Here is a 26,793-nt window from a genome sequence, read left to right on the forward strand (position 1 = left end):
GGCTCCTATATCATTCTCCATTGATACAATATCTATCATCAATTCTCTGACAGTATTTTTTATTCAGTGATAGTGCCTGGCACCTCTGACCAATCCCAGTAGTGCAGAATCAGAAAAACACGATAGTCGATCGACTGAAGTTGCTTTAAGTTTCTTTCCCTCATCGCTGTAGAGGTCATTCTTTATAAAGTCAAGAGCAGTCGTGCTCCTTGCTTTCTTTGGTAGGGAGGATGAGCAGGTCAAATTGTTTGGGATGGATATCTTTCTGTTATCTGCCTCAAACTCTGGATCAAACACAAATCCGGAGTCTCTCTTGAATGATTCCTCAGAGAGTGAGAGAGAGGAAGTCTCCTTAGTGCTCAGTCCAGTTTCTTGGATCACATCCATTGATCCGCGTCTGCTGTCATTGGAGCTCATAGAGTCAAGTCTTGAGCGGACCATAGTCACTCGGGCGGTGAGGCTCTCTCTCTCCAAGCTCATGGCTACAAGGTTGCCGCGGATAGCATTGATCTGTGCATCAAGCTTAGCCATGGTCTCCTCGGGGTCTTCTGGCGCTTTACTGCTGTTCCTTCTCTTCTCGAAGAAGCTCAGGAGAGAGCCGGAGAGATTCTCTTCGCTGCCTTTCAACTGAGGGTTGAGGGTGGCGTATTTCTTGACTGTCCCGGCACTCCCTGTCCTTTGGAGATTCTTGACGCTGCTGGAGCGCCTCTTGTTAATCTCTTGTATGGTTGAGAACATCTTGTAAGGTTTGCTCTTTGCTTCTGTGGTGTTGCTTTAGCTGTTCTAGTGCTTTGCTGTAGCTTTAGACCAAGACTTTCTTCTTTTTATAGCATCCAAGAGCAAAGATGCCACACCCCTTCCTGCAATTTTGACATCATCTTTTAAAAATTTCCATTTTCTGCATGAACAGAACCGTTGCTTGCTTTTTACTACATTTTAAAAAAGCGACTGCTGCATCGATATTAACATTCATTTGAGCTTTAAAAATATCATAAATATTAATAATAGGTGTACATGTAACGTATGTGATATAAAGTAAAAAATAATCTAAAAAGTGCGACTGTGCTATATCATTAATTGTAATCGTTGAGATAGCGAACTATTTCGAAATCAATACTCCTAAAAATAAATTATTTGATTAATGGCCAGCATAATATCTCTCTCTCTCTCTTTCCATACTTTGCAATAGCTGATACTTGTTCAAAAGTTAGTAGACACTAATGAGGTAAGAGAGGGAGAGGGAGAGAGAGAGAGAGAGCAAAAGGAAGAAATACATGTACAAATGAGTCTATTCAACCCAATGTAGTCAATCATGAAATTGTGACATCATGTACAAGTAGTTCCGGTATTAAACACAACATATCTATGTACTATTTTCAAGGATGGGGAGTATAGTCATATAAAGTACTGCTACATGTGGCTACAATAATACATTGTAACATTCCTTCAATTTCGTGACAATTCAAAAATTCGATCGCTAGCAACACTTCAACAAAATTAATTTCTTTAATCTTTACTGACAAAAATCATGTTTCAAATAGGTGACCCTTAAGCAATAGAACGCAGAAATTCTATCTTAATACTACATGTACATGTGTGTATATGTCCATACATAGAAATATCAGTAAAAGTCTTAAAATGTTATTATTTATTAAGCATGTGGGCATCAAGGAAATGATTTAAAAATTTGTTTCTTTTGATTTGAGTATGAGAATGCTATGCACATGTGCATATTTACATTCACCCCATCCCCAAATATATTTAATGATATGTGTAATTAGACTTAAAAATAAAAAAGGAGTGTAGTACACTCACTGTGTATTTGACTGAATCAAGTGAACCAGCTCCACCAGTTCTTGACAAACACCTCTAACTGACTAATGTTTCAACCTGGAGAGAGAAAGAGGGGGGAGAGAGGGGGAGAGAGAGAAAGAGACGAGAGAAAGAGGGAGAGAGAGAGGGCGGGGTGAGAGGGGGGGGGAGAGAGAGAGAGAAAGAGACAGTAAATTCTAAAATACAAAGTATATGTACATGTACATGTATTATGATGATGATGTACATGTACACTACACGCTCATTATAGTCCTTCCTCTCTCCTCCTCACAAAACATGTGTAGGAACCTGTTAAAAAAACAAAGTACAACTACAACCACTTGTCTCCCCACCACCTCCTCTCACCACTGGAGGCTACAAATATCAAGAAACCACTGAACCTAAAATGCTACAAGTAAAATCTGCATAACAATTAAACTGACAGGTACAACACAGTTTAGTAAAGTGATATATGAGGAGTGTTAGGTGTGAAAGGAATAGGTCAAACTGCTACAAATGAGTCCCTTCCTTTATCAAGAAGAGATGAATTGTGACAAAGCGAAAACAATAATTGGATTACGTACTATGACAAATATTTCAATTAGAGTAACAAGTAACAGGTGATGTACTACTACATTGTACTACAGTACATTGTCCTTGTACATGTGGAGGGTTAAAATTTGGCAATTTGACCATGTAAGAGCTACTGACACACAGTGAGAAGTACACAAAGTTACCAAAATGGCATTCATGACTTCGCATTTTTTAAATCACTAAATATTTAGAAGTCTTTGTATTCCAAAACAGGCTCAGAAAGTACACACTCAACATACCATTTTGATAAAATAGATAATTCCTGTTTAGGAACCCATTCCTATCTTTTGAAACAAAATCTTCATCCAAATAGATACCCAGGGAATACAATAATGTTTTATTATTAAGTTTTATTATGTGTTTATATCCACTGATAAAAGTTTGTCACTGATAGCAGACAACTAGTTACCTTTTCTTAAATGTACATACACCATGTACATACAAGTAGGGTTTCCGAGTTAAACAGCATGAGCTTCATGAGCTGAGAAGCACTGCAGTACTGGTGCATGGCAATTGGGGCAACTTTAAAAATTCATAAAAAATCCAAATTTGATCGGAATCAGCTCAAAATTGATACACTGCATAAGGACATGTATATGTATCAGAAAAAATTATAAAAATAAAGAATTCTCTCCTAGTCATTTTTGACAAAATTTGGCCCACAACCAAAGGCTATAGCCTTTGGTCATTGGCCTCATTTTTTAGCAACTTCAAAAAATCATAAAAAATCCAAATTTGATCGGAATCAGCTCAAAATTGAAAGACAGCATAAGAACATGTAAATGCATCAGAAAAAATTATAAAAATGGAGAATTCTCCCTTTGTAATTTCTGTCAAAATACCCTGTACACACAGTCTCACAGGTACAGGGTTATATGCCCAATTTTTGAGCAACTTGACATTAATCCATTGACAAGAAGCCGTGTGATTACTCAACCCTCATACCTCCCCCAGCCAGTGCCTCCTCTCACCACTGGAGGCCACAAATATCAATAAACCACTGAACCTAAAATGCTGCATGTAAAATCTGTAGAACAATTAAAGTGACAGGTACAATTGAGTCTAGTAATGTAATATATGAGAGACGTTGGTGTGAAAGGATTAGGTCAAACTGCTACAAACAAGTGTCTTCCTTTAACGAGTTATGAGGGAGAGAGAGAGAGATAGTGATAAAAAGTACACAGCAATATTGCATCACAAGACAAAAATTTAGATTAATGAGAGCCAAACTGACAAAAGGGATACGCATACTTCACATCATTGTATCTCATTCCCTCTCCTTAAACAATGAGGGATACATTGTGAACCGCATTCTCCATCCTTTTCATATCGGAATGATACAACCCCAGGATAATGGGAGATACACGTAGACCGTGTCTAAGTGTTTGTAAAATGCTATTGTGTGATGGATGTAGGCTGTGGCCCTCTCAATGGAGGGTGGGTATGTGACTCAAAAGAGAGACTATGTAGTCATTAAAGGAATAAGACTGTGACATACACATCCAAGGATATGACATAAGGATAAAGTATGTGTCACAAATCAACAAAACGTGAGGGCTAGATACATTACAAGGAAATGAATAGATCAGAGTCATTGTATCACATTCTCTTGATCTCTCCTTAAACAATGAGGAGTACTACATGTGGACCACATTCCCTGTCCTTTAATATCACAATGACACAACCTCTACCTCACATCATCCAGTGAAGCTAAATTACTATTACTATTATTATCATTATTACTATTGTGTTATTGTTATCATTATTATTATTATTACTGTGACACATTCAGGGTGTGACCTAGAATGGATCCTGTATGAGAGACCGTGTTCTACCTCACATCATCTAGTGACGCTAAATTACTATTACTACTATTATTATTATCATTATTACTATTATTATTATTACTGTGACACATGCAAGGGGAAACGGAAGCTATAAGCTGGAATGGATGCTGTATGAGAGACTGTGTGTGTCACACCATATCATATCATAATATCCAAATGGGAGTGACACAACCACTGGATGAGGGCAGATAGGTAGGTACAGTTCATATTACTTTCATTGCAGAGTGCCACTGTGATACATACAGTACATATGGGGAATGCATTTCCATATCACTTTCATGCAATTGCTAATAATGCTAGCAGTTGAATCAGGCATCATAAAGTAATCAGAATGAACATAATTTATTTATTTAGCTACATGTACGCTTAAATTTGTTTCGTGTTAGGGCGTGCCTCAACTAATTTCTGATAGCTGAGACCCTTTGAATAGGAGCTGTGTGACTTCACAAAGAGAGACAATGTACATCGTACGTCACTTAAGGATAAATAAAGACTGTGATAAACACATCCAAGGATATGACATAAGGATAAAGTATGTGGCAAAGCGTGAGGGGTAAGGAATACGTACAAGGAAGATTAACAGACAAAAGATGAGAATGATATGTTGTACGTGCTACTGGATGTCTGTCTTGTCCTTGTAATAATAGATAGTAATATGTGACAGGAGTGGTATGAAGAATGCAATAAAAATAATTAAGAGACACACATACTTCAAATGTATACGTGTATGGGGACACAGAAACTTGTCTGTCACAATAATGGGCATTAATTAGTAATATTGGGTGTACTGCATATTGTATATTAACTATTATTATTGGGTATACAATGTACTTTCACTATTATTGAGTACATGTACATGTAGTAGAGAGAGAGAGGGGGGGAGGGAGAGGGAGAGAGACAGAGGGAGAGAGACATAGTGACATTGAAGATTATCAAAACGGAAGACAGACAAAAAAGAGGGAGAGAAATCACAAATAGAAAGACAATAAACAGTGTTTATGTTTTCGGATACAGTATGACGCAATAAACAACAGAAGTTTAAAAAATCCATTTCTTCACATGTATCTCACTCTGTCTTTAAACCCACACCAAGTTACAGTACATGTACATTACTGCATTGTAAATCAATTATGATACACATGTACATGTACATGGACTTCTACATGCACAAATGTACAGTACATATCCTTCAGACATAGCAGAAGACTATTCATTTTTTTCTTCAAGTTATGACCCTACAAAGAAAAGCATCATATCCACTACCACCCACTCAATTAGGTAGGAGAGTTGACCTAGTCTCTGATCCATGAAATTACACTGTACAATGAAAGACGAATGATGATAAGGGGGTAATCGCCACTGATGAGATCACAATGGATAATAATAAACAAGCAGAAATCAGTAATAACAATATCACCACCAGTTAAAAGAAATGATTTAATGTACGTGTCATTATTTCTCTCTCTACCATTCTAATAACATTTACAGAGCTGTGAATCAGTTACAAGTGTACCCAACTGGTTAAGCACTAATTTACATGTACATGAAGAGAGTTCGTTATAACCTCTTTTAGAAATCAATGATTTTATTCAATAAAAATTAGCTACAATTTATCACATAAAATTTGTAAATCAACCTGTTTTTCACAACTAACTCATGTGTCTCTCTATAAGTCATGGAGCTGTGACTCGGTTATAATTTTAACACAATTGGTTAAGCACTAATTTACATGTACATGTAAGTTATCAGTCTACATTGTATTTCGTTATAACCTCTTTCATAAATTAATGATTTCATTAAATAAAAATTAGCTACACTTACTTGTGAAAAACAGGTCGATTTACAAATTTTATGTGATAAATTGTGGCTAATTCTTATTGAATAAAATCTTTAATTCATAGAAGAGATTATAACGAAATGTTAAGTTTCAAGTGTGAATCAGCCTTCAGTTATTGGTGTCCAACTAACTAGTTATACTCAAGCCCTACTCTATTCCAATAAGAGGTGGACATCAGCAGATGTCCCTCCAATTACTACACACAAGGCATTCAAAAACAAAAAACAAGGCACGTACGTGCGTACCCTTTCTTTCATAACCTCTCTCCATGACGCTACCAATTACCACCACTACTACCGATAGTTATAATATGATATAATAGTACATCCATGTACACACTCACATAATCTCTCACTCTCTCCCTCTCTTTGTTCCTAGACTAGTAGTAGTGTATTGTAACTCAATATATCTGTGAGGAATCGCCACCTGGATGGGCCTGGACATTGATCAAAGAGGCTGCGTTGTATAACCAAAACTTGTTACAATGTTATGCAACACACAGACGCATATGCAATTCAACATATGTATCAGCTAGTATTGTGTATACACACATGTATATGTATGTGTGTGGTCTCTACCTTTCATTCGTATAAATCAATTTTAACTCGACAATTATCGCTCAGGCACTCTTGCTTAGTTTTGTGTTATGACAGAAAACAAATAGCAATATAAAATTGAATTTTGTTGCCACAGTACAAATTATAGGCGCTCTATAGAGAGTTACGCATGCATGAACATCCAAGAATTAGTTCCAATAAGGTCTTATGATTATACTTCCATAATACAAATTGCTTAAGTTGATTCTGATGAATAATTTGTGAGTTACATGCATGAGTATTTAAAAAGCAGGAAATCACGAAGTACATGTACATATATGTACATGTACCGTATAGCGGGTAATTTTCGACTGGTGCTTATTTTCGTCTGTTTCGTTGCTATTAATTCTGAACGAAAATTAATTCTGATGAAAATTAATTCTGAAGATAGGCGTGACCATAATAAATTATTAATAACATGATAGCAAGCATGGATGGCCTTGAAAACGGTGTTCACCTTCTAAAGAATCTCTTCCAGACCCTACAGGACCAGGGGACCTCTTTCTAATGCTATCAGTCCTACAGATGCTAGTGAAGACATCAGATCAATTATTTTTGTCTAGTCGAAAATAAAACCAACGAATTTTTATTCTAAAGTCATTTCTGGTTTTAGTTGAAATTTTCAACCACCGAAAATTACCCGCTATACGGTATTTGAAAAAGGATGGACTTAATACACAGCCCATGGAAAAATTGGCTCTAAAATCATTTCAAGTTTTTGTTACATGTAGTCATGTACTTAATATGTGCATCAATGTCTTTATTGTACAGATACATTTAGGTACATGCACATGTATGTAGAAAGTTGGAACTGATTCTGATTACAAATTTGAGGACATAAGTACTCTACAAAGTAGTTCCAAATCCTCAGTTAAAGATGTATGACACATCCTAACAGGAATTAGATTACAAATAATCCTCCAATTAAAGGAGGAAGTATTTCCTTTCCCTCTCTTACTCTTTCAAGGATACAAATGAAACTGAATAACTACCCCATCAACCATACAACCAACCAACAACTGCCACCTAATGGCTTGTAATGGCTTCTGTCTCTATCTTATCAGAAACATGTTTTTACCTCTAATAATGCACTGGAAAGACTTGCTATTAAGTAAATACTATAAACCTAATAATAACTAAACTTGACAGCATGTGATCCTACTGCAGTCAAATTGCATGTACTAGTATACCGGTACATTACCAATAACACAAACACCAAATCAATATGAGCATGTATGTACATGTACATGTACGTGTAGCTGCACGCACTATAGTCCAACAAAAAGTGACTGATCTGATTCTGATCACAAATTCAAGGACATACATTTGTAAGTACGGTACAATCATGTGGTTCCAAATAGTCAATGAAAGAGTACATGTGCAAGCATGATACATCCTAACAGGAATTAGAGAAAAACTAATCCTTCATTTAAAGGAAATCTTTCCTTCCCTTCTCTTACTCTTACAACAATACAAATGAAACCAAATAACAAAAACATAAAATCAATATTGACATGTATACATGTACAATGTAGCTGCATGCACCTTAGTCTAACAAAAAAGTGACTGAAGGTATGCAAGACATGTGTACATGTCAGTGCTCCAATTACGTACATATGTAGCAGCTGGAAAATTCTTAGTCAACTGTAGTTCAGTTATAGACACACGAAGAGGCCAGGTGACAACTGCATGTAGCTATAAGAGTGACTATACATGCATCAGTGACGCACTAGGCAATTAAATGTAATTTGTACTCATTTCGTTGATGTCTGTAGTATTAATTAATTAATTAATTATTAAATAGATTAACAAAGAAATAGATAGAGAAAGAGAGAAAAAGAGAGGGAGTGAGGGGGGAGAGAGAGGGAGGGAGAGAGAAAGAGGCACATAAAGAGCAACTACTAGTTACACTATGTTAACCACTGACCCATATAATTGATACCTACTACCAATAAATAACTCCCAGACCAGCTGTCGCGATATAAATACAACAATGGACCAATAACAATACACATATCAACCCTGAGGGATTATAATTAGAGCCAGTGGGCAGTTAAATTGGGGCAAAATGTACAGTACATATGTGTATGTGTACATGTTCATATTTTAGAAGCATGTACATGTACAATTTTACATGTAGCTATTAATAGTCGTTAGAAAATCAATGAGCATTACCATATATGGTAGCAGTAGTGAGTATAGTGCGTACCTTCCGTTACTAGGGGCAACATGATTCTACATTAAGGCGTTCAGTTACTACATGTGTATACTTACAACAATATGCCGGTACAAGCACTGACAATACATGAATCACATGGCTGTAGATACATGTACATGTACATTGTATTGTAGTGCAGATACATACATACAGCATGTACCATAAACCCTCTCACATGGGAGAGTTCATTAAACTACATGTACATACATGTAAATACTGTATACTACAATGTATATGTTCTATATACTATATCTATCTGTCATTTTTAACTCAGACACACATATATGTACATATGTACATGTATACTGTAAATGCACTTTTATTGTACATACTATTGTATTACTTTGTATGTACTAGTTTACTTTGTATGTACTTTGTATGTACTTTGTATGTACTTTGTATGTACTTTGTATGTATTGTATGTAATACAATAAAATAGTAATACTGTATTGTATTACTATTTTATTGTATTACTATTGTACATGTGTAGACACACATATATAGTAATACATATACAGTTAATATAACACTCTACATTGTGTTAAGTAGGCATTGCAAGGGCTGGGAGGGTTTACTAAACTACATGTACACAAATACGTATACTATTATGTTCTACTAGGTGAATGTAAACATTGAGGGGGCGAGCCATCAATTCACATTGTTTGATAAGAAGATTAAAATTATAATAAATCCAGCTCTTAGCCTGCATGCATATTCAGACCCCAGCCTCATGGCCGGGGTCTGAACAGAGCAATCACACCAGTTAACACAACCAAAATAACCCAGTAAAAGAGACAAGGATGAACTATCCTGTCAATTTGAAAAAAATGTGCCAAGCTAAACTTTTAATCAAGCTTCCATCAATTAACATCTTTTTGAAATAAAACAACTGAAATAAAATCAATCCAGCTCTTAACGTGCATGCATATTCAGACCCCATCCTCATAGTCCGGCGGGGTCTGAACAGAGCAAACCCACTATTTAACACCACTGACCAAAATGACCTAGTAAAAGTGACAACAATGAACTGTCCTAATACTTTGAGAAAAAGTGACAAGCTAAACTTCTAATCAAGCTTCCCTCACAATTTTAATTCTGTCAATGAGAGGACTAATCTAGAGGAGTCTTAGATCAAACTGCTTTTAAGTTCTTCAGCCTTTAGAGATGCTTTAGACAGCCCCTCTCTTTTATCTAACTGTTAGAAACTCAATCTGAGTTTGTCACGTTAAAATTTCCGCTTTTTGACCACACCATGTACCGTACCAGGGATCCCTGACCACACCCTCTAGATTAATTTTGCCCACGTGGTCCAAATTTATCAATAATAGTATACTAATTTAATTTTCGTATTCTTCCGTTCATAAACAAGACGTAACGCAAATAGACCTAGACAGATTAGTGTGGGTCTCGCTCATGCTCGCCCCAATTATTTTTCTATCTATTTTTAACTCAGACACTCATACATGTAACATGTATTATGTATACTGTATATGTATTTTTGTAAATAGTTTAGTATTAGGTAATACATGTAGATTATGTGCATGTACATGTACTATAAAATACATACATGATGTATGCACATGTACATGTATGTGTAGATTGGTCAATACCAGACACATGATGAGCGGAAGTGTACATGAATGTTCATGTGTTGCTGTAGTGAGACCAATAATGATTTAATTAATAAACAGACAAAATAACTCCTCCATCTCCCTAGCCTCTCTCCCACTCTCACTTTATTTATGTCTCACTTTTACCATTTCACTTTTCCTTAATTCTCTTAATTCTCTCCAACACACACACACACACACACACACACGCACACACACACACATACACGCGTGCGCACACACACACACACACACACACACACACACTCTCTCTCTCTCTCACCCTCTCTTTACCTGTGAGAACACGTTAGGGCTAGAGCAATTATCTCCCTCAGTTATACTATGATAAATGGCCATGAGTCTGTCAAGTGGGTGAGACTTTGGGCCTGACAAATAACGCTTTATCTATTAATAGAGTAAGACCCTGTCATTAACTCGTTATTAAATATAATTAATTTACTTCTTCTCTTTTCCTTTTATTTAAATTCTCATGTCGTCTCTTTTTCTGTTTCCTCTAAAATAAAAATAAAATAAAACAACTAATTAAATAATTGAGGTGATTGACTAAATGTGATGATAAATAAAAGTAAAATAAAAAATCAATTAAATAATATATGGTAAATGATTAAATGTGATAATAAATGGCTTAATGAACAAACAAGGGAAGTGATATAACTGAGATAACTGAGTAGGAGAGATTGCTATGGTAAAATGGAGAATCAGTGTCGCTACGTGTAATTACATTAAAGCATCCCCCACAGATAAACATCCACACACTATACATGCACATATATGTACATGTACACATTAGATAGTCAATGACCGGTAATATGGAGTGCGTGTTGTCTAAATAAACAGCTGCTAGACTGGCCCTACTAATTAAATCACTAATGATTTCTTGATAATAAAGTTAGCAATGCTTTTATCTATACCGGCCTACATGTACATGCATGTAGCTATGAATGGTAAATTTAACAACAAAAGACACTTACTTATGTACGTGTATATACAAGTCTATGTACCAGAGTATGCTGTTATCCTGTGACGTATATGTACACAAACACGTACACATTAATGGTGATGGATCGAAATCAGAAAAATAGAAGATCTGTGTGTAATTCTGTGTATGACTAATGCTGCTGGTAATTTAGCTATTCAAGTCTACCAGGTACAAGAATACTGTCTGGGTCCATGCATTCAAACAAGATTCTGTGATGATCACAAAGTCAGGTCATATTCCTATCAGCCAAACTTAGGAAGCATTGATGACTCCACACCAAACCAAACTCAGTCAAACACACATGGAGAGGTATTTAAATATTACCAAATTAAATAATAATAATAATAATAATATTTAATATTATAATAATATTTAATATTTAATGCCTGGTATTTTATTAACATGTTATTTAAATAGTAGTACATGCATACATGTACATGTACATGTATTCCATACCTTTGAGAAGAATCTCTTATCTGTACTGGACGCATTATGTGAGGCCAAATAAGAAGAGATTAATATGTATTTGATTGGGACAGGAAATTGCAATAATTCGGAGCTACGACAGGTAACTATGACAACAAAAATAACAATTAAAAAATTATTATTATTACATGTACATGTATGTAATGTATTGATGTACCTTGCTTATCAGTCAGTATCTCATTGATAGTAATCTCACTACAAATTAATAACAAGTATTAACAACTACTACTAATAAATAATTGTATATTTTTAAAACTACTATTAATAATAATACTACTACTAATAAGAACTACTATTAATAAGCATTAATACATGTAACTATTATTATTATTAATGATTAATACCTTGATCGGTTTCTCAATAGTAATTTACTAATGTGAGCTTTGAAGTGTGGCTCAATGTGACTCCAGAGCTTACGAGATGCAGACTCTGAAACTGAGAACAGAATTATAAGAATGAAATTATGAGAATGAGAATTATCAAGAGTATAAATAATATATAAAAGGTATTATTTAATACTTCAGGCATTATTTACTCTTGCTGTTATGAGAATGGAATGACATTACCTTGCCTTTGATCCACTGGCTGACAGTATAAGGGGAAAAATATATTTGACTAATAATAATGATAATAATAATAATAATAAATATAAATTGATGTCTTACTATGTATAGTAGGTCCTTCAAATCTCGACTCACAGCACTCACTATGTTATAAATCATATTTGAATAGTTTATAATAAAGGAGCTAGAGTATTTCTGAGAGCTTAAATTATTCGACAAAATCTTAATGACATTATCTGGAGAGAAAGAGGAGAAAGGGATAGAGATGTGACAGAAAAAGGGAAGGATGGAGAGAGGGGGAGGGGAGAGAGAGAGAGAGAGAAAGAGAGAGGGGGGGGGGGAGAAAGAATCATCACCCATCTTTCATCTTTTCAGTACCTTTGCTATATTGTGCAAAGTGTAGTCTAAATGGTGGCCTAATGCCTGTTGTGAAGGAAAACTGATCCCAGCTGAGAACACTTATAAATATCATACAAAGATTAGAATGTGTCTAAAATAAATAAATAAATAAATAAATATTAAATAAATCAATTTAGTACATGTGTGTGTAATTCACACATACAATGTACATGTACATGTATGTAATACATATACATGTAGATATTATTCAAACACTACTTAATGACACTCACCAGTTCTGGTAGTCTGATTAAAGCAGGTAGAAGTGTCTCATTTGAGTCCCTCAACATTTGAGCATTATCAATCACTATGTATACTGTATCACCAGCTTCACCTATCACACTACTTTCTTCTACATCAACAATATCTCTGTCTCTACTTAATACTGATTTTAGTTCCGTTACGAAACCAGTGAGGGAGTCACAGCGAGTATGGCCAGTGTATTTATTAGTGGAGGATGGGGTAACACCTAATGATAAATATGAATAAAAAGAAGACAATTTTTGAGGCTATAGCCCATGGTTTTTCCTAAAAAATTGGCTCCAAAATCACGCTCATATTTTATTAAATTTTCTGATACATATTCATGTCCTTATGCTACATGTATGTAGAAAGTTTGAGCTGTTTCCAAAAAATAATTTTCAAGTTATGACGATTTTTAAAAACAAGCCAATTTAAAAAAGCAACAAGTATACAGTATTATGTGAAAAATAGCTAGGAGAGAATTCTCTAGTTGTATTATGCTTTTCAGGTTCATATACATGCACAGTACATGTTCTGATGTTGTGTGAGCTAACTTTGATCGAAATTGGATTTTTTAATGAATAATTTGATGTTTCACAATTTAACAAAAGCACCCTTCAAAAGCCACATACTAATGTGATGTTTGTTAGCTCACAAAGCATGTTTTGTAACTCATTTATATGTAGCATGCTTTGTGGATATACAAAACACATAATCAGGATTACCAGTTAATTCATTCAATATGCTTTCAAACAGAACTCTATTTGAATAGCACTCCCTCATATCCACATAGCAGTGCCGCACCTAAAAATAATAATAATAATTGACCACACCCATACCTTAATCGCTAATAATTATTATTACTTTCAATAATGACATTAATGACTTAACAACTGAGGTCTTTCCACTCGATTGGGCTCCATAAATAAAGACAAAGGGCATAACATCATCCCTGGGCTATAAATATATGTGTCACAATAATTAAATTTATTTAAATTTATTTATAATTACTTTTCCCATTATTGTCAGCAAGGTGTCTATTTGATACTGCCGTCCGGGGAATCTCTTCAATAAATCACTTTGAACTCTATGTAGGTCTGGACTGCTGACCTACTTGTACACGTATACATTTAACAATGAAACAGTATTACAAATGTACAGTAACCTAATACATGTACTAATATTAAATGAATCAAATATTTGTGTACTTATGTCACTACAATAAAGTAAGTTGGTCTTGTACTCGTGTTAAGTACATGTATATCTCACCCCATGTTTCTTGATTGCCTCATCTCTATCTTCCCCTCTCTCTTCCTTTCCAACTAAAGCTACATGTACGTCTTCCTCCTTCTCCTCTTCCTCCATATTTTCTCTCTCCTCCTCCTCCTCAAGTTCTTCTCTCTCCTCTTCTGTTATGCTTCCATCTTCAACTGTCTCTCTGTTCTCTTTCTCCTCCTCTATTCTCCTCCTTTTATTTTTATTTCCCTTCCCTTTGCTCCTCTTCCGTTTCCTCCATAACTCATCGCTTGATTCTTCATCATCGACAGTATCTGTAGTACAACTACATGTATCATCATCCATTCCTTCCATTAGCTCCTTCCTAATTAAAGCCCCATTACTGATGCGGACGGTACTGGTTATCGTGGGAAACGATAATTGTTTATTGACCAATAAACCATTTGTAAGAGGAACTGATGTCACTCTATTGCTTCCCTTGTTCGAACGTGACTGCTTATTTACTAATTGTCCCTTTATTAGGGGAAAAGATTTCAACTTTGTCTTGGTAGTAGTGTGTTTATTTAATTGGAGGCTGCAGGGAACCATACGTACAGGGAAGGGGGTGGAGGAGGGAGTAGCCTCAGCTGGGCCAGGGGCCAGGCCCTCTATATCAACTTCGGATAGTTCGGAGTCGGAACTATAATAGACTAGAAATTAGAAATAATTTATTTAAATAATGAATACCTTGCCATCATCACTAGATATTATTATTATGAAAGTATTTTCATACACACATGACAGACGCCATCTTTAATGAATACAAGCTGAACTACGCCCATAACCCGCGCCTCGCCGGGAAATTAACCACGTGTTTGCACGTGTTCAATCATAAGTGGGTGTGGTCATAGTCGGACTCACGTGCGTTCACGTGTTTAAGTAATACGGAGAAAACCGGGCTACAATGAACAAAGAGGTACTGTCAGAAGTTTCCTTCTGTCCTGAATACCAACCCGTATGGGTATATAACGGCTCCCTTTAGTTCTTTTTGTACAGGGTTTGAAAGAAGAAGACAAGTTGACGAGTATTCGTGAAATATTCAAATCAAAACTTTGCACAAGACAAACCAAACCCACTCCAGTCGATCCCCTTATTCCATTTAATGCCCATCACGTGAGTTTAATTGGTCATTGGTACATGTTTATTATTACGTTATTAAAAGGATATTTTAGATATTAGCACTGGGGGGTTATCGCTTTCCCATTGCTATTTAATTAATATTAGTCCAACAACCAATTATCAGGTAATTAATTAGTGATAATAGTCACACCCACTAATTAATTTATTAGACTACAGGGCTGACATCAGTAAGGGATGAATCTGGACATCATTATCAGTTTAAAGGATTTTTATTATTATCTAATGTAGGACTGGATCACGTGAGATCAATAAAAAATAAAGATTTTAATTTTTTTCTTTTTTTAACAGATTCCACAATTAGTAATGAAACAATACAATATTGATTACACAATCTCGCTAAAGCCACACCCATTACCGACAGTAATTACATGTATTTTTATTAATTTTCTTTATTCTATTAATTTCTAGTTTTATAAAGTAGAGGACATTGTATTATTAATGCAGTTCATTTTTGTGGACCTCCTTAACCTGTTTGACTGGTTTAACAGTTAGCGGAGTACGTGTACATGTATACATGTAGTCTTCCTTCTTGTAGAATTGGTGTCAAAAGATTTCAAGTTATTTTTTATGCCAAGATTTGAGTGCAAAGGTAAGTACAATATAGCATAACATCCTACTATGTGTACATATTGGAATGACAAATACATTTACTTTTCCATTTATGTATTTTACATGTATAACATGAATTAATAGAATTATTGTTTTTAATTTTTTAGATAGAAAGGATAATTTGATACCAGCGTCAATGTGCAACATTATGGAATCACTAATATCATTTTATAAACCATTATCGCTTCCTGTAAGTTTAATGCACATAATATGCTATCCATAATTGTCAGCATATTTTGCTTGATTGTCTGACCTAATTCTGTGTTCTATTATTTTGTCTGAGCAATGTAGTTTTTAAAATATTGATATAAAATTTTAATAATTATTAAAAGCAATTTAACATAATAACTAATTAATCGTGTCCAATCATAGAGTTACCCACAGTGAGGTTGTGCTGTAGCTGCATGCTTCATGAGCTAACAAGCACTACAATGGAGCAACTTTAAAAATTCATAAAAAAATCTAAATTTGATTGGAATCAGCTCAAATTTTCTGCACAACATAAGAACATGTATATGTATCAGAAAAAATTATAAAAGTGGAGGATTCTCTCCTTTTCAATTTTGGTGAAATTTGACCAGCGGCCCTGTACTATAGTACAGGGACTTTTACCCGATTTTTGAGCAACTTTTAAAATTTATATAAAAATCAAACATGATCAGAAACAGCTCAAATTTTCTACACAGCATAAGAACATGTATATTTATTAGAAAAATTATCAAAATGGAAAATTCTCTCCTTGTGATTTTTGTCAAAATTCCATGTACTACATGTAGTACAGGGTTTTTGGCTTAATTTTTGAGCAACTTGACAATCCACTGACAAGAAGCTGTATGAACACTATGCCAAAATCCTGTGGGAAACCCTGTCTTAAGCAATATGTTCACACACTATCTCTAAATATTGAATATAATTCTAGGCTCTCCTGTCACATGTACATGTATATGCATATCCATCCTCTTTCTTTCCAGAGACCTGCTTCTGTTACTAAAGAGATGGGAGTTTCAAGACAATACAGCAACTGTATCATACATAATAGTAACAAGGTACAGACCATGCATATTACATATTTACAGGCCATACATGTATAGTGTACATATAGTCTTTATTACCCTTTCTCCTTATCTAGTCTCCATCCAGTATTAGAGTAGACAGTATTAATTGGCACTCTCGTGATTCAGAGGTGAATGGACCCCTTTAATTCATTAATTTAATGAATGATCTTAGGCTATTCTTGTTCACTTGTGTCATTTTGTTCCTGATAGTCACATCACATCCTCTCCTGATACAGTAACTAGTACAGGAAGACATCATCGACCACACAAGCACAAACAGCAGGAAGGAACAAGATATGCATGTAGCAGGAAACATACGTAAATATTATTATTATTAGCATGTTGTTGTTGTTGTTGTTGTTGTTGTTGTTGTTATTGTTGTTGTTTTTTTTATTAAGGAGGGAGACTGTTGTTGAGCTTCAAAGCAGTTCTAGTTATCATTTCACAGGAATATTCACCGACTGCACACAACTGGCCCTACTCTGCCCCCAGTTGTCTTCTCATTTATTGTTTCATTTATCTTTGGTAGATTTGGAGGCTGGTATTAATTACAAGTTTAAAGACAGGAGTTTTCTAGAAGTTAGAAGAAAGATAGAGGGAGAGAGAGATGATTATGATTTTCTATTATTCAGTTAGCCCTGACCCACACTTCCTTCATTACTCAATACAATGGTTCTCGGCCCCTACCTAATGAAATACTCATATCATTATCAAACTGTGGTACAAGGGCTCACGTTTCCGCAGCAACAGGTAAGGCCCCACCCTCAAAGAGACCGAAGAGCGGAATAGAAGGATTGACAGAAGCTGCTGAAACCAGTCGTGAGAAATACAAGGATGATGAAGGAGATGTTATATTGTGAGTTGTTCTATTAATAGTATCATAATGATGTATGTCTTTGTGTTCTAAAAATAGACCAAGAGATAATGAGAGACTTGAGTTTCTTGGAGATGCTGTAATTGAGTTTTTGTGTAGGTTAGTTATTTAGTAAATGTATATGTATCTACTTTTCTCTATATCTCTTTTACTCTTTCCCTCTCTCTCTCTCTCCTCTCCTCTCTAGTATTCAGTTATATCTCATGTTTCCCTCTTTCACTGATTCTCATCTTGTTATCTTCAGAAAGGCTTTAATATGCAACCAGAACCTAGCCACTGTTGCCAAAGTATGAAAATACCCATTGACCACATCCTATTAGTTTTACTTTATGCATTTTAGAGAATACACCTTGAGAAATATTTATTAATGGATGTCAAGTGAGTATGATAATAATAATGACAATGATACATGTACATGTATTTATTTATTATTGTTTTATTTCTTGTTATTTTTAGTTTCAAAAATGCTGATATAAATCACATATATGCTAATACACTTGAAGCACTCATTGGTGCTGTATATAAAGACTCTGATATTAACACATCCAGTATTGTACTAGCTACACTTCTCTTCCCTGAAGAAGTACAGTAATGAATGATACCCTCTCTCTCTTACTATTGCTCTATTTGTGTATAGGATCTAAGAGGGATATGGCTCTCTGAGTATAAGGATCAACTACAGGTACTGTATTAATGTGACTATGTCTCATCTGATCAGTTTATAGGTGGACAGTACTGATGGGGATAGGCATATGGTTAATGAGTATCCCATTTTAAATGTAATCGTAATCAGCAGTTGCTTATTTGTTACATTATTCTCTCTTTTTCTTTAGTCTTTCAATAAACTTGAGGAATCCATTGGAGTTAGATTCACTAATATTAGATTGCTAGCCAGAGCTTTCACCCACCCATCATATGGATGTACTGATCTATTGATGTTAGTTGATTAATTATTATTAATATTTAATTAACTATTATTATATTATTATTATTAATAGTGGTGATTATCAGAGGATGGAGTTTTTAGGTGATGCTATATTGCAGTTTTTGACTTCAGACTATGTCTATGATACCTTCCCTCTTCATCACGAAGGACATTTATCAGTAAATGATACATTATACTTCATCATTATTATTATTGCTGTTGCTGTTTATAGACTTTCAGAACTGCTATTGTACACAATAAGCAATTAGCTGAAGTTTCCGTTGAGTTGGGTTTCCCCCAGCATTTATTATTAGGTAAAGATCAGACTGTTACTAATTTTAAAGTTCATGCTGATCTGATTGAGTCATTCATAACTGCACTGTATCTTGACAAAGGAATGGAGCATGTACTGATGTTTTGTAAAGTCTGTCTTTTTCCTAAACTTGCTGTTAGTCTGAGAAAGAAAGAGAGAGGGGGGAGAGAAAAGGACAGAGAGAAAGAGAGAGAAGGAAGTGGGAAGAAAATGACAGAAGATGCTTTTGCTATTTCTGTTTGTTTTTATAGAGCTCAGCAAAAGGACTAAAGTTTTTAGATTCAAAGACAAGATTACAGCATGCGGTAGTATACACATGCAAGAAAGAGAAGACTCCCATCGAGTTCCCTATATACAGGTGACTATTATCATCCATGTACATGTACTTGCACAGTCTACTTGTATAGAGTATTGAGCAAGGAGGGTTCCGTAAGCAATCCAATATTCACAGGTATGTGTATAGGACCCATTTTGTAGTAAAGCAATGCTCCTCCCACTAGTTGGTGTGTATTTTAGAGGCAGAAGGATAGCAACTGGAACAGGTGGAAGGTATAAATTTTGAATGAAAAATTTGTCATAGTATATTTATCATACATTGATATTACGTTTTGTATTATAGTTCACAGAATGCTGGGATGAATGCTGCAGAGAAAGGACTTGATTCACGTTATATTATAGTACCAAACTGCTTAAAAACTACTAGTAATTGAGTCCAAATTAACCTTTAATTGAGGGTATGCACTTCTAGAATTATCTTATGAACAATTGGCGTGGGCGTACCTCAGGTAGGCGGGGTTCGCTGTCCTTTGATTATTTTGCATGGCTTGCTATGTTCACTGTTACTGGGAAAAGGAGAGATGAGTAGGTCTAGGAGTATTGTTTTGAAGTTTTGTGGTTCACCTCTACTACTGTTGGTCCTCCTATTATTCACGTGTATTTCTACTGCTGCCTCCTCTGATGGACGTAATGAGCAACTTAATCCAGACACTGACGAGCTCCTACAAGGTAATTTATCATCATTATGGAAAGAAAATTTTCTTTTTGCATGCTAGTATCAGTGTATAGATTCCATTTGTGCAAAACTGCTCTATTTTTTCATGGCGCCATTCGCTAACTAACAAAAGACGCGCCGCATAGCGCAGCCATTGGCAGAAGCCCTACACATGCCGCTTGCCTCCTCTGTACTGATACACAAAAATATTTGTCCTTGAGGCTGGAATTGATTTTGATATTCTGCAAAAGAAAATTTTGCTAGCCAGAGTTGCAAATTACTTATTTATGTAGACAATTTTTGCAAGAAATTTTCCTGTAATGTTTTGTATACATAATTATTATTGTTGTGTCGGCTGCATGTATGATTATTTACTGTTGCTGTCCATTCACACATTAGGTGGTGAAAGTGGTGACGAGGAAGATGAACCAGATCCCGGCCCTCCATTCATGGACCTCCTCACTAACCACAGATTCAATGCACACCATAAACTAGACGTGAGAGACAATTTCATACTCCCTGAACCTGATGAACTTCCACACACAACAACTCTTCCTCAAGACTTTGTACTATCCTTCTCCTACAAGCCTGATCCTAATACTGTCCTTAGACTATTCTCTACTGAAATTACTGTACCCCCTGCTTCAAGCAGCATCAGATCGGCTACACTCCTCCTTAGCTCTTCACTGATGATCATATATCAGACTCACTTTTACGTATTAAATAATGACATATCTACTAATGAATCCCATAATATTATTATATTTGTGAGTAATGGAAGCATGAGGCTTTGTTTTGATGGAGAAGAGTACCCAACTATTGGGCTATGGAGTGTAAGGGATATATCCTTATCTCCTGTTCATCTCAATTTCTCTACACATTTAATTGATGTTGCAGATAGAGTAAGTGTATTAGCACGTTTTGTGATGCATAGAGTGCTATTTTTTTCTAGGGCATATTGTGTGATCTTCGTGTGTATCCAGTAGTTGATAATATTTATAGTAATGATAGTGACTATTATTTTTATGATGATATATGTTCGTTTGTGGAACCAACTTGTGAAGTATGTTATTATATATTCAGTAACGTCATGGTACAAAACTTGTACTCTCTCGCTCTCTCTCTCTCTTTGTAGTTGGTAACTAGTTCTTCTGTGCAAGGTAGCAGCAGCTCAGCTAACAAGGTAGTATCATTGTCCTCCATTTAGCAGTTTAATTGTTACAATAGAATTATCAATCATGGCCTGATTCTCCTTGTACTGGCCCACCAGGTAATCCTGGACCACCAGGAGAACCTGGTACAGATGGAGCTAAAGGGCAACAGGTTAGCTTACATAGTTTTGTATACTGACCTGTTGGTAATTGTATTATTAGGGAGATGATGGTTATCCTGGCCCTAGAGGGTTACGTGGCAGAACAGTATGTATCAATGAATTAATATAATACATTATGTTCTCATTTCTCTCTTTCCTTCTCTCTCTAGGGTCCTCCTGGACGTGCTGGTCTTCCTGGTCCTCAAGGAGCTCCTGGTTTCAAGGGAGAGGCTGGTTACTGGGGAGAACCTGGACTACAGGGAGACAAAGGAGCCAGAGTATGAATGTATAAATACATATTAGTCACATTGGGAATGTTTATTAGGGTAAAGATGGTTTGCCTGGTAAACAAGGCATGCAAGGACCAATGGGATTCAGAGTAAGTTTGTTCAGTCAGTACAAACACACTATACTGCCTTTATGGATGCTATACATACGCATTCATGCATTGTACTTACTTTAAGGCCTCTCAAATAAATTTATAGTTGCTCCTTTCCCTGATATTAATAAACTATTTCAGTATCCTTTTACCATAAGGTTCTATGTATATAATTCTTATTGAACTAATTATTAGCAAACCTTTATTTGCCTGCTTGCTGACTGGCAGAAACAATACTGGCCTAATTCTTATTTGATTTTTAATGATAGTTTTTATAATTCTGCTTTAATGTGGTTCGTGATTAAAATCCACTTCCCCTCCTCTCTCTGTACCTCCCTCCCTCCCTCTCTCAGGGACCCGCTGGTCCTCCTGGCCCACCTGGTAAACAAGGCAGTAACAGCAAGGATGTAAGTTACATTAACATACATGTAGTTGTTAATATTTATTTTAATTAAAGGGGCCGCAGGGAGAAATAGGAGAGAGAGGATTCAAAGGAAAAATGGTAATGAATTATCATCATCATCATCATGATTATGACTGGTTATGCAACTGTAGGGAAAAAAAGGGGCACATGGTCCAAAAGGATACCCTGGAAACAAAGGAGTTGTTGTAAGACAAGAAGAGACCAGATATCAACTGATCATCATGGTATTGTGTTTCAGGGATTGCCTGGTAGAATAGGACCACCTGGTGAGAAAGGAGTGATGGGTTACCCTGGATACAGGGGGAAGAGAGGGCCACCTGGTCCTAAAGGACAACCAGTGAGGAGTAATATAAAACAGCTATATATAATAATGATGATGATGATGATTAGTGTTTTGGTAATATTCTATTTACTTGGTCTTTTCTTTATGTTTGGTCTGTGATTTAATTGCTTTATAATAATAATAATAATAATTGTTTTGTTTTGTTTTGTTTCACTTCTTTCCTTATAATAATAATAATAATAATAATAATAATAATAATAAATGATAGATAAAATAATAATAATATTTTTTAATGTTAATATAGGGAACTGATGGACTAAAAGGAAGGGATGGACCCCGCGGACCTCCTGTAATTAACTAGTTCGAATTACATGTGTATTAATTGTGTATATATATACCTGCAGGGTGACCCTGGTACCCCAGGGATACCAGGAGGAGAAGGAGTAGAGGGAGAGAAAGGACCTCCTGGAGCAACGGGACCTCCTGGTCCACCAGGAGACAAAGTATGTATTCACTAATAATAATAATAATAATAATAATAATAATAATAATAATAATAATTGTTGTTTTCTTTATTTAGGGTAAAGTTGGTATGAAAGGCAAACCAGGTCATAGAGGCCCTCGTGGTGCAAAGGTAATGTATCTTATAATAAATTATTATTTTTTTTGTTTTCAATTATTATTATTATTATTATTATTATTATTATTATTATTAATAATATCTAGGGATTTATTGGGTATCCAGGGGAGCGAGGTCCACCTGGTGCTAAAGTAATGATTATTAATAGTTAGTAATTGTTATTAATGGTATATTAATAGGGTGATATTGGACTGATTGGTAGAGATGGACAGAAAGGGGACCGTGGCGACATGGTAATTAATTATAATTACTAAACCATGAAAATTTTTTGCAGAGTACATGTATTTCCAAAAAATCCAAAATTTAAATTTGCAAATAATGAAATTCATGCATGACCTCAGTGCAATAACTGTTTAAACCACAAAAAGATAAATCTGCTGATAAAATTTTTTTGTACTACATGATATTTATATTGGTATGTTTTAGGGCGAAGCTGGTTCTGAAGGATACCCTGGCTATGACGGATTACCAGGAGAGGAAGTAATTTATAATACACTGTACATGTACAAGATGATTTATTTTTAGCATGGAAGTAACTTTAGGGATTAGTAGGAATCAGGCAATACAGAATCTAGTGCTATGTAAAAATTTGCCTGTACATGTACACATATATTCATAGCTGAGTTTGCCAAATATTACTCTCACCAACACCAATAGATCATATACAATGTATTTTGCAATTTTATCTCTTTCTTTCTCCCTCTTTCTTCTCTATATTAATTCAAGGGAGAGAAAGGTGATATTGGTTTACCTGGTCCACCTGGCCATCCCGGCCTAAGAGTTAGTAAATAAAAACTTATAGCATTATCATTATTATTTTTTTAGGGTTTACAAGGGGATAGGGGACCTCCTGGAAAAGATGGTACTCCAGGAACACCAGTAAGAGAGAAGGGAGAGTGTGATCATGTTAATAATTCTCCATTAATTATTATTATTAGGGTGAAGTGGGTTCCTCTGGTCTGCCAGGTCATTCTGGTGAAACTGGACCCAAGGCAAGTAAGTATGACACATTTATGTTCTTGTTGTTGTTGTTGTTAAGTTTGTTTGTTTATTTATTGTTTATTATTGTTATTATAGGGATACAAAGGTTTTGCTGGATATGCTGGAGCACAAGGAAAAATTGTAATAGAAATAAATGAACCTTGATGATGCTACTCTGTTCTTTGTTCCTCATCTCCCCTCTCTTTCTCTCCCTCTTTCTCTACTCCATCTTTCCCCACTCTCTCTCTCTCTCAGGGTTCAAAAGGTCAACCTGGTTTACGAGGACCTCCAGGACTCCCTGGAGATACAGTAATACTATAAACTAGGTGGTACATGTCTACATGTACACTGTATGTGTATTGTGTGTAGGGACTAATGGGTGTATCAGGGAAAGTTGGTCCTAAAGGATATAAAGGAAGTAAAGGACTTCAAGGATTGGTTGGAATCCCTGGACCTAGGGGAGAAAAAGTAATTGTATTAATTTTTAAAAATTTATTTATGTATTTATTTATTTATTTATTTGTTGTGTTTAATAGGGAGACCCCGGACCACTTGGTGATCCTGGGCATCCTGGGTTGAAAGGCCCTCAGGTAAGACGACCAATCAGATTCACTCAAATTTATTTAAATATTAAAAGGGTGTTGATGGTAATAATGGAAAAGACGGGAAAGTCGGTCCACTTGGTGACAAAGTATGAATTATTCATTGTTTATTGTTGTTTATTGTTTGTTGTTTATTGTTTGTTGTTTATTGTTTGTTGTTTTAGGGTGTGAAAGGAGTGTCTGGGCTTAAAGGCCCACAAGGAGATAAAGGAGAAATGGTAAACTCTCATTATTAAATGTATCAATTATTTATTATTTACTATTTATTATTAATTATTTATCACTATTAAGGGTTTGATTGGATTGCAAGGTGCTCCTGGAGTAAAGGGAGCTAATGGTAATACTGGACCAGCTGGTAGGATTGGACTACCTGGTATCCCTGGATTAAAAGTACAATTGATCAACATTAATTTATTATTGCTTAAATATCTTAATATATTATTGATAGGGTCCTAAAGGTAATTCTGGTGCTAGAGGAGCTCCTGGCAATAAAGGACCAACTGGAAGGAGAGGAGAGCAGGGGCCCCCTGGGGACCAGGGACCTCCTGTAATTTATTTTTATTGCGTGAACTATTTATTGAAATGTTTTATTATTTATATCCAGGGTCCAAGAGGAAAGAAAGGCAAAATAGGTCCTGGTGGTCCACCTGGAACACCAGTGAGTAAAACATGTACATAGACAACATGTACTTGTACCCTCTTCTTTTTCATTCTCTCTCTCTCTCTCTCTCTCTCTCTCTCTCTCTCAATCACTTACTTTATGACAGGGTAAGAAAGGCAGTGCTGGTCATGATGGCTTCCCTGGAGCTAAAGGCAAGAAGGTATCAGTGTTTAATATAATATCAACTATATATATTGTTTATTTGTTAATTGAAGGGTAGTAGAGGTGGTAAAGGTGATACAGGACAGAGAGGAAGAGAAGGTTTTGTGGGACCCAAAGGATCACCAGGACCACCTGGAGATAAAGGAGACATTGGAGATATAGTGAGGAGAATTGGAATGAGACAGATTGAATTGATGTACATGTACATGTATTTGTACACAATGTATTCTTTTTAGGGTCCTCCTGGTATAAAAGGTGGAGAGGGCATTACTGGTTTAAGAGGAAGGATTGGACAAACTGGTGATACTGGTTTAGCTGGTCCACGTGGGGAAACTGGAATTAATGTAAGTGACAGTACATGATAAATTGATATTATTGTATGGTAATAGGGTACTAAAGGTGAGAGGGGAGAGAGAGGAGCTAAAGGAGATAAAGGAAGGAAAGGAGTAAGGGGCATTGAAGGATTGAAAGGATGGAATGGCTACCCTGGAAATAAAGTGAGTTTAATAAATATATAAGGTCCTCTAAAAAGTCTGGTAAGCATAGGAATTTGTTTTCCCGGTATAGCAAGACTGCAAAAGTCGTGGCAGCCATTTTGTTTGGGGGTGAATCCTACTTAGTAAAGCTACCGCGTTGCTAATATACACATGTACATATATGTGCATATACATGTACATTGTAGTTTAATGATTTCTCATCAATTGTAGCTATACTTGGTCATTTCTGATGCATATTGATGTCCTTATGCTATGTACAAAGTTTGAGCCAACTCCGATTAAAATTCATTGAATTATGACTAATTTTAAAAGGTAGCAAATTTTCAAAAAAAAGCAAAGGCTATATAGCCTTTGCTTTTTTTTGGAAAAAAACCATGGGCTCTGTTCCCTTTTTAACTGGGCTATAAGCCCAGTTGAAAAGGGAACAGAGCCCATGGTTTTTTTCCAAAAAATAGCTCCAAAATC

The 26,793-nt window shown here is 35.5% G+C and overlaps 3 protein-coding genes across 3 annotated transcripts in view; 2 read left to right on the forward strand and 1 right to left on the reverse strand.

Moving 5' to 3' along the window:
- Window positions 1-972: 972 nt before the first annotated feature.
- LOC100639573 (origin recognition complex subunit 5-like) lies at window positions 973-14,537 on the reverse strand. Its single transcript, XM_019998360.1, has 16 exons — window positions 14,475-14,537; window positions 14,217-14,315; window positions 14,070-14,162; window positions 13,931-14,009; window positions 13,196-13,431; window positions 12,942-13,053; window positions 12,666-12,799; window positions 12,567-12,615; window positions 12,345-12,435; window positions 12,158-12,195; window positions 11,971-12,086; window positions 10,975-11,028; window positions 10,809-10,919; window positions 1,816-1,890; window positions 1,180-1,217; window positions 973-1,119 (listed from the first exon to the last, which is right to left on the reverse strand). The coding sequence occupies exons 2-14, from the start codon at window positions 14,223-14,225 to the stop codon at window positions 1,870-1,872; spliced, it is 1,143 nt and encodes a 380-aa protein (XP_019853919.1). The 5' UTR covers window positions 14,226-14,315; window positions 14,475-14,537; the 3' UTR covers window positions 973-1,119; window positions 1,180-1,217; window positions 1,816-1,869.
- Window positions 14,538-15,384: 847 nt separating this feature from the next.
- On the forward strand, window positions 15,385-20,146 carry LOC100639697 (ribonuclease 3-like). Its single transcript, XM_019998346.1, has 23 exons — window positions 15,385-15,435; window positions 15,477-15,593; window positions 15,909-15,980; window positions 16,029-16,107; window positions 16,156-16,209; window positions 16,337-16,419; window positions 17,359-17,412; window positions 17,457-17,526; window positions 17,814-17,863; window positions 17,902-18,140; window positions 18,198-18,257; window positions 18,346-18,445; window positions 18,499-18,536; window positions 18,615-18,741; window positions 18,796-18,840; window positions 18,884-18,937; window positions 18,992-19,095; window positions 19,157-19,262; window positions 19,316-19,531; window positions 19,648-19,754; window positions 19,804-19,847; window positions 19,897-19,945; window positions 20,016-20,146. The coding sequence occupies exons 1-23, from the start codon at window positions 15,385-15,387 to the stop codon at window positions 20,104-20,106; spliced, it is 2,010 nt and encodes a 669-aa protein (XP_019853905.1). The 3' UTR covers window positions 20,107-20,146.
- A 24-nt stretch (window positions 20,147-20,170) lies between these two features.
- LOC100639824 (collagen alpha-1(I) chain) overlaps window positions 20,171-26,793 on the forward strand; it is a 13,731-nt gene continuing 7,108 nt past the window's right edge. The window contains exons 1-34 of the mRNA XM_011406635.2: window positions 20,171-20,401; window positions 20,787-21,289; window positions 21,340-21,450; window positions 21,523-21,570; window positions 21,615-21,710; window positions 21,761-21,805; window positions 21,870-21,977; window positions 22,025-22,078; window positions 22,432-22,485; window positions 22,536-22,580; window positions 22,634-22,687; window positions 22,741-22,839; window positions 23,090-23,134; window positions 23,190-23,288; window positions 23,366-23,419; window positions 23,512-23,556; window positions 23,605-23,658; window positions 23,852-23,905; window positions 24,152-24,205; window positions 24,251-24,304; window positions 24,364-24,417; window positions 24,503-24,547; window positions 24,662-24,715; window positions 24,776-24,874; window positions 24,943-24,996; window positions 25,044-25,097; window positions 25,173-25,226; window positions 25,300-25,398; window positions 25,457-25,555; window positions 25,613-25,666; window positions 25,776-25,829; window positions 25,885-25,992; window positions 26,068-26,175; window positions 26,221-26,328. Of these exons, the coding sequence (XP_011404937.2) occupies window positions 20,254-20,401; window positions 20,787-21,289; window positions 21,340-21,450; window positions 21,523-21,570; window positions 21,615-21,710; window positions 21,761-21,805; window positions 21,870-21,977; window positions 22,025-22,078; window positions 22,432-22,485; window positions 22,536-22,580; window positions 22,634-22,687; window positions 22,741-22,839; window positions 23,090-23,134; window positions 23,190-23,288; window positions 23,366-23,419; window positions 23,512-23,556; window positions 23,605-23,658; window positions 23,852-23,905; window positions 24,152-24,205; window positions 24,251-24,304; window positions 24,364-24,417; window positions 24,503-24,547; window positions 24,662-24,715; window positions 24,776-24,874; window positions 24,943-24,996; window positions 25,044-25,097; window positions 25,173-25,226; window positions 25,300-25,398; window positions 25,457-25,555; window positions 25,613-25,666; window positions 25,776-25,829; window positions 25,885-25,992; window positions 26,068-26,175; window positions 26,221-26,328 (2,868 nt within the window). The 5' untranslated portion in view covers window positions 20,171-20,253. The remainder of the gene's footprint in view (window positions 20,402-20,786; window positions 21,290-21,339; window positions 21,451-21,522; window positions 21,571-21,614; window positions 21,711-21,760; window positions 21,806-21,869; window positions 21,978-22,024; window positions 22,079-22,431; window positions 22,486-22,535; window positions 22,581-22,633; window positions 22,688-22,740; window positions 22,840-23,089; window positions 23,135-23,189; window positions 23,289-23,365; window positions 23,420-23,511; window positions 23,557-23,604; window positions 23,659-23,851; window positions 23,906-24,151; window positions 24,206-24,250; window positions 24,305-24,363; window positions 24,418-24,502; window positions 24,548-24,661; window positions 24,716-24,775; window positions 24,875-24,942; window positions 24,997-25,043; window positions 25,098-25,172; window positions 25,227-25,299; window positions 25,399-25,456; window positions 25,556-25,612; window positions 25,667-25,775; window positions 25,830-25,884; window positions 25,993-26,067; window positions 26,176-26,220; window positions 26,329-26,793) is intronic.

The sequence above is a fragment of the Amphimedon queenslandica genome, unplaced genomic scaffold (assembly GCF_000090795.2).
Source record: "Amphimedon queenslandica unplaced genomic scaffold, v1.1 AMPQUscaffold_13323, whole genome shotgun sequence".
Classification (NCBI taxonomy): domain Eukaryota; kingdom Metazoa; phylum Porifera; class Demospongiae; order Haplosclerida; family Niphatidae; genus Amphimedon; species Amphimedon queenslandica.

What these genes read in the sequence shown, in the direction of transcription:
- LOC100639573 (XM_019998360.1), bottom strand. An exon ending in CATATTGAATGAATTAACTG is followed by an intron (nt 13,432 to 13,930) that starts GTAATCCTGATT and finishes ATTTATCATTAG; the next exon opens with GTGTTACCCCATCCTCCACT. An exon ending in GCCAGTGGATCAAAGGCAAG is followed by an intron (nt 12,436 to 12,566) that starts GTAATGTCATTC and finishes TTCTGTTCTCAG; the next exon opens with TTTCAGAGTCTGCATCTCGT.
- LOC100639697 (XM_019998346.1), top strand. Translation starts at nt 15,385, where the DNA reads ATGAACAAAGAGGTACTGTCAGAAGTTTCCTTCTGTCCTGAATACCAA. An exon ending in GCCAAGATTTGAGTGCAAAG is followed by an intron (nt 16,210 to 16,336) that starts GTAAGTACAATA and finishes TTAATTTTTTAG; the next exon opens with ATAGAAAGGATAATTTGATA. An exon ending in GTAATTGAGTTTTTGTGTAG is followed by an intron (nt 18,258 to 18,345) that starts GTTAGTTATTTA and finishes TCTCCTCTCTAG; the next exon opens with TATTCAGTTATATCTCATGT.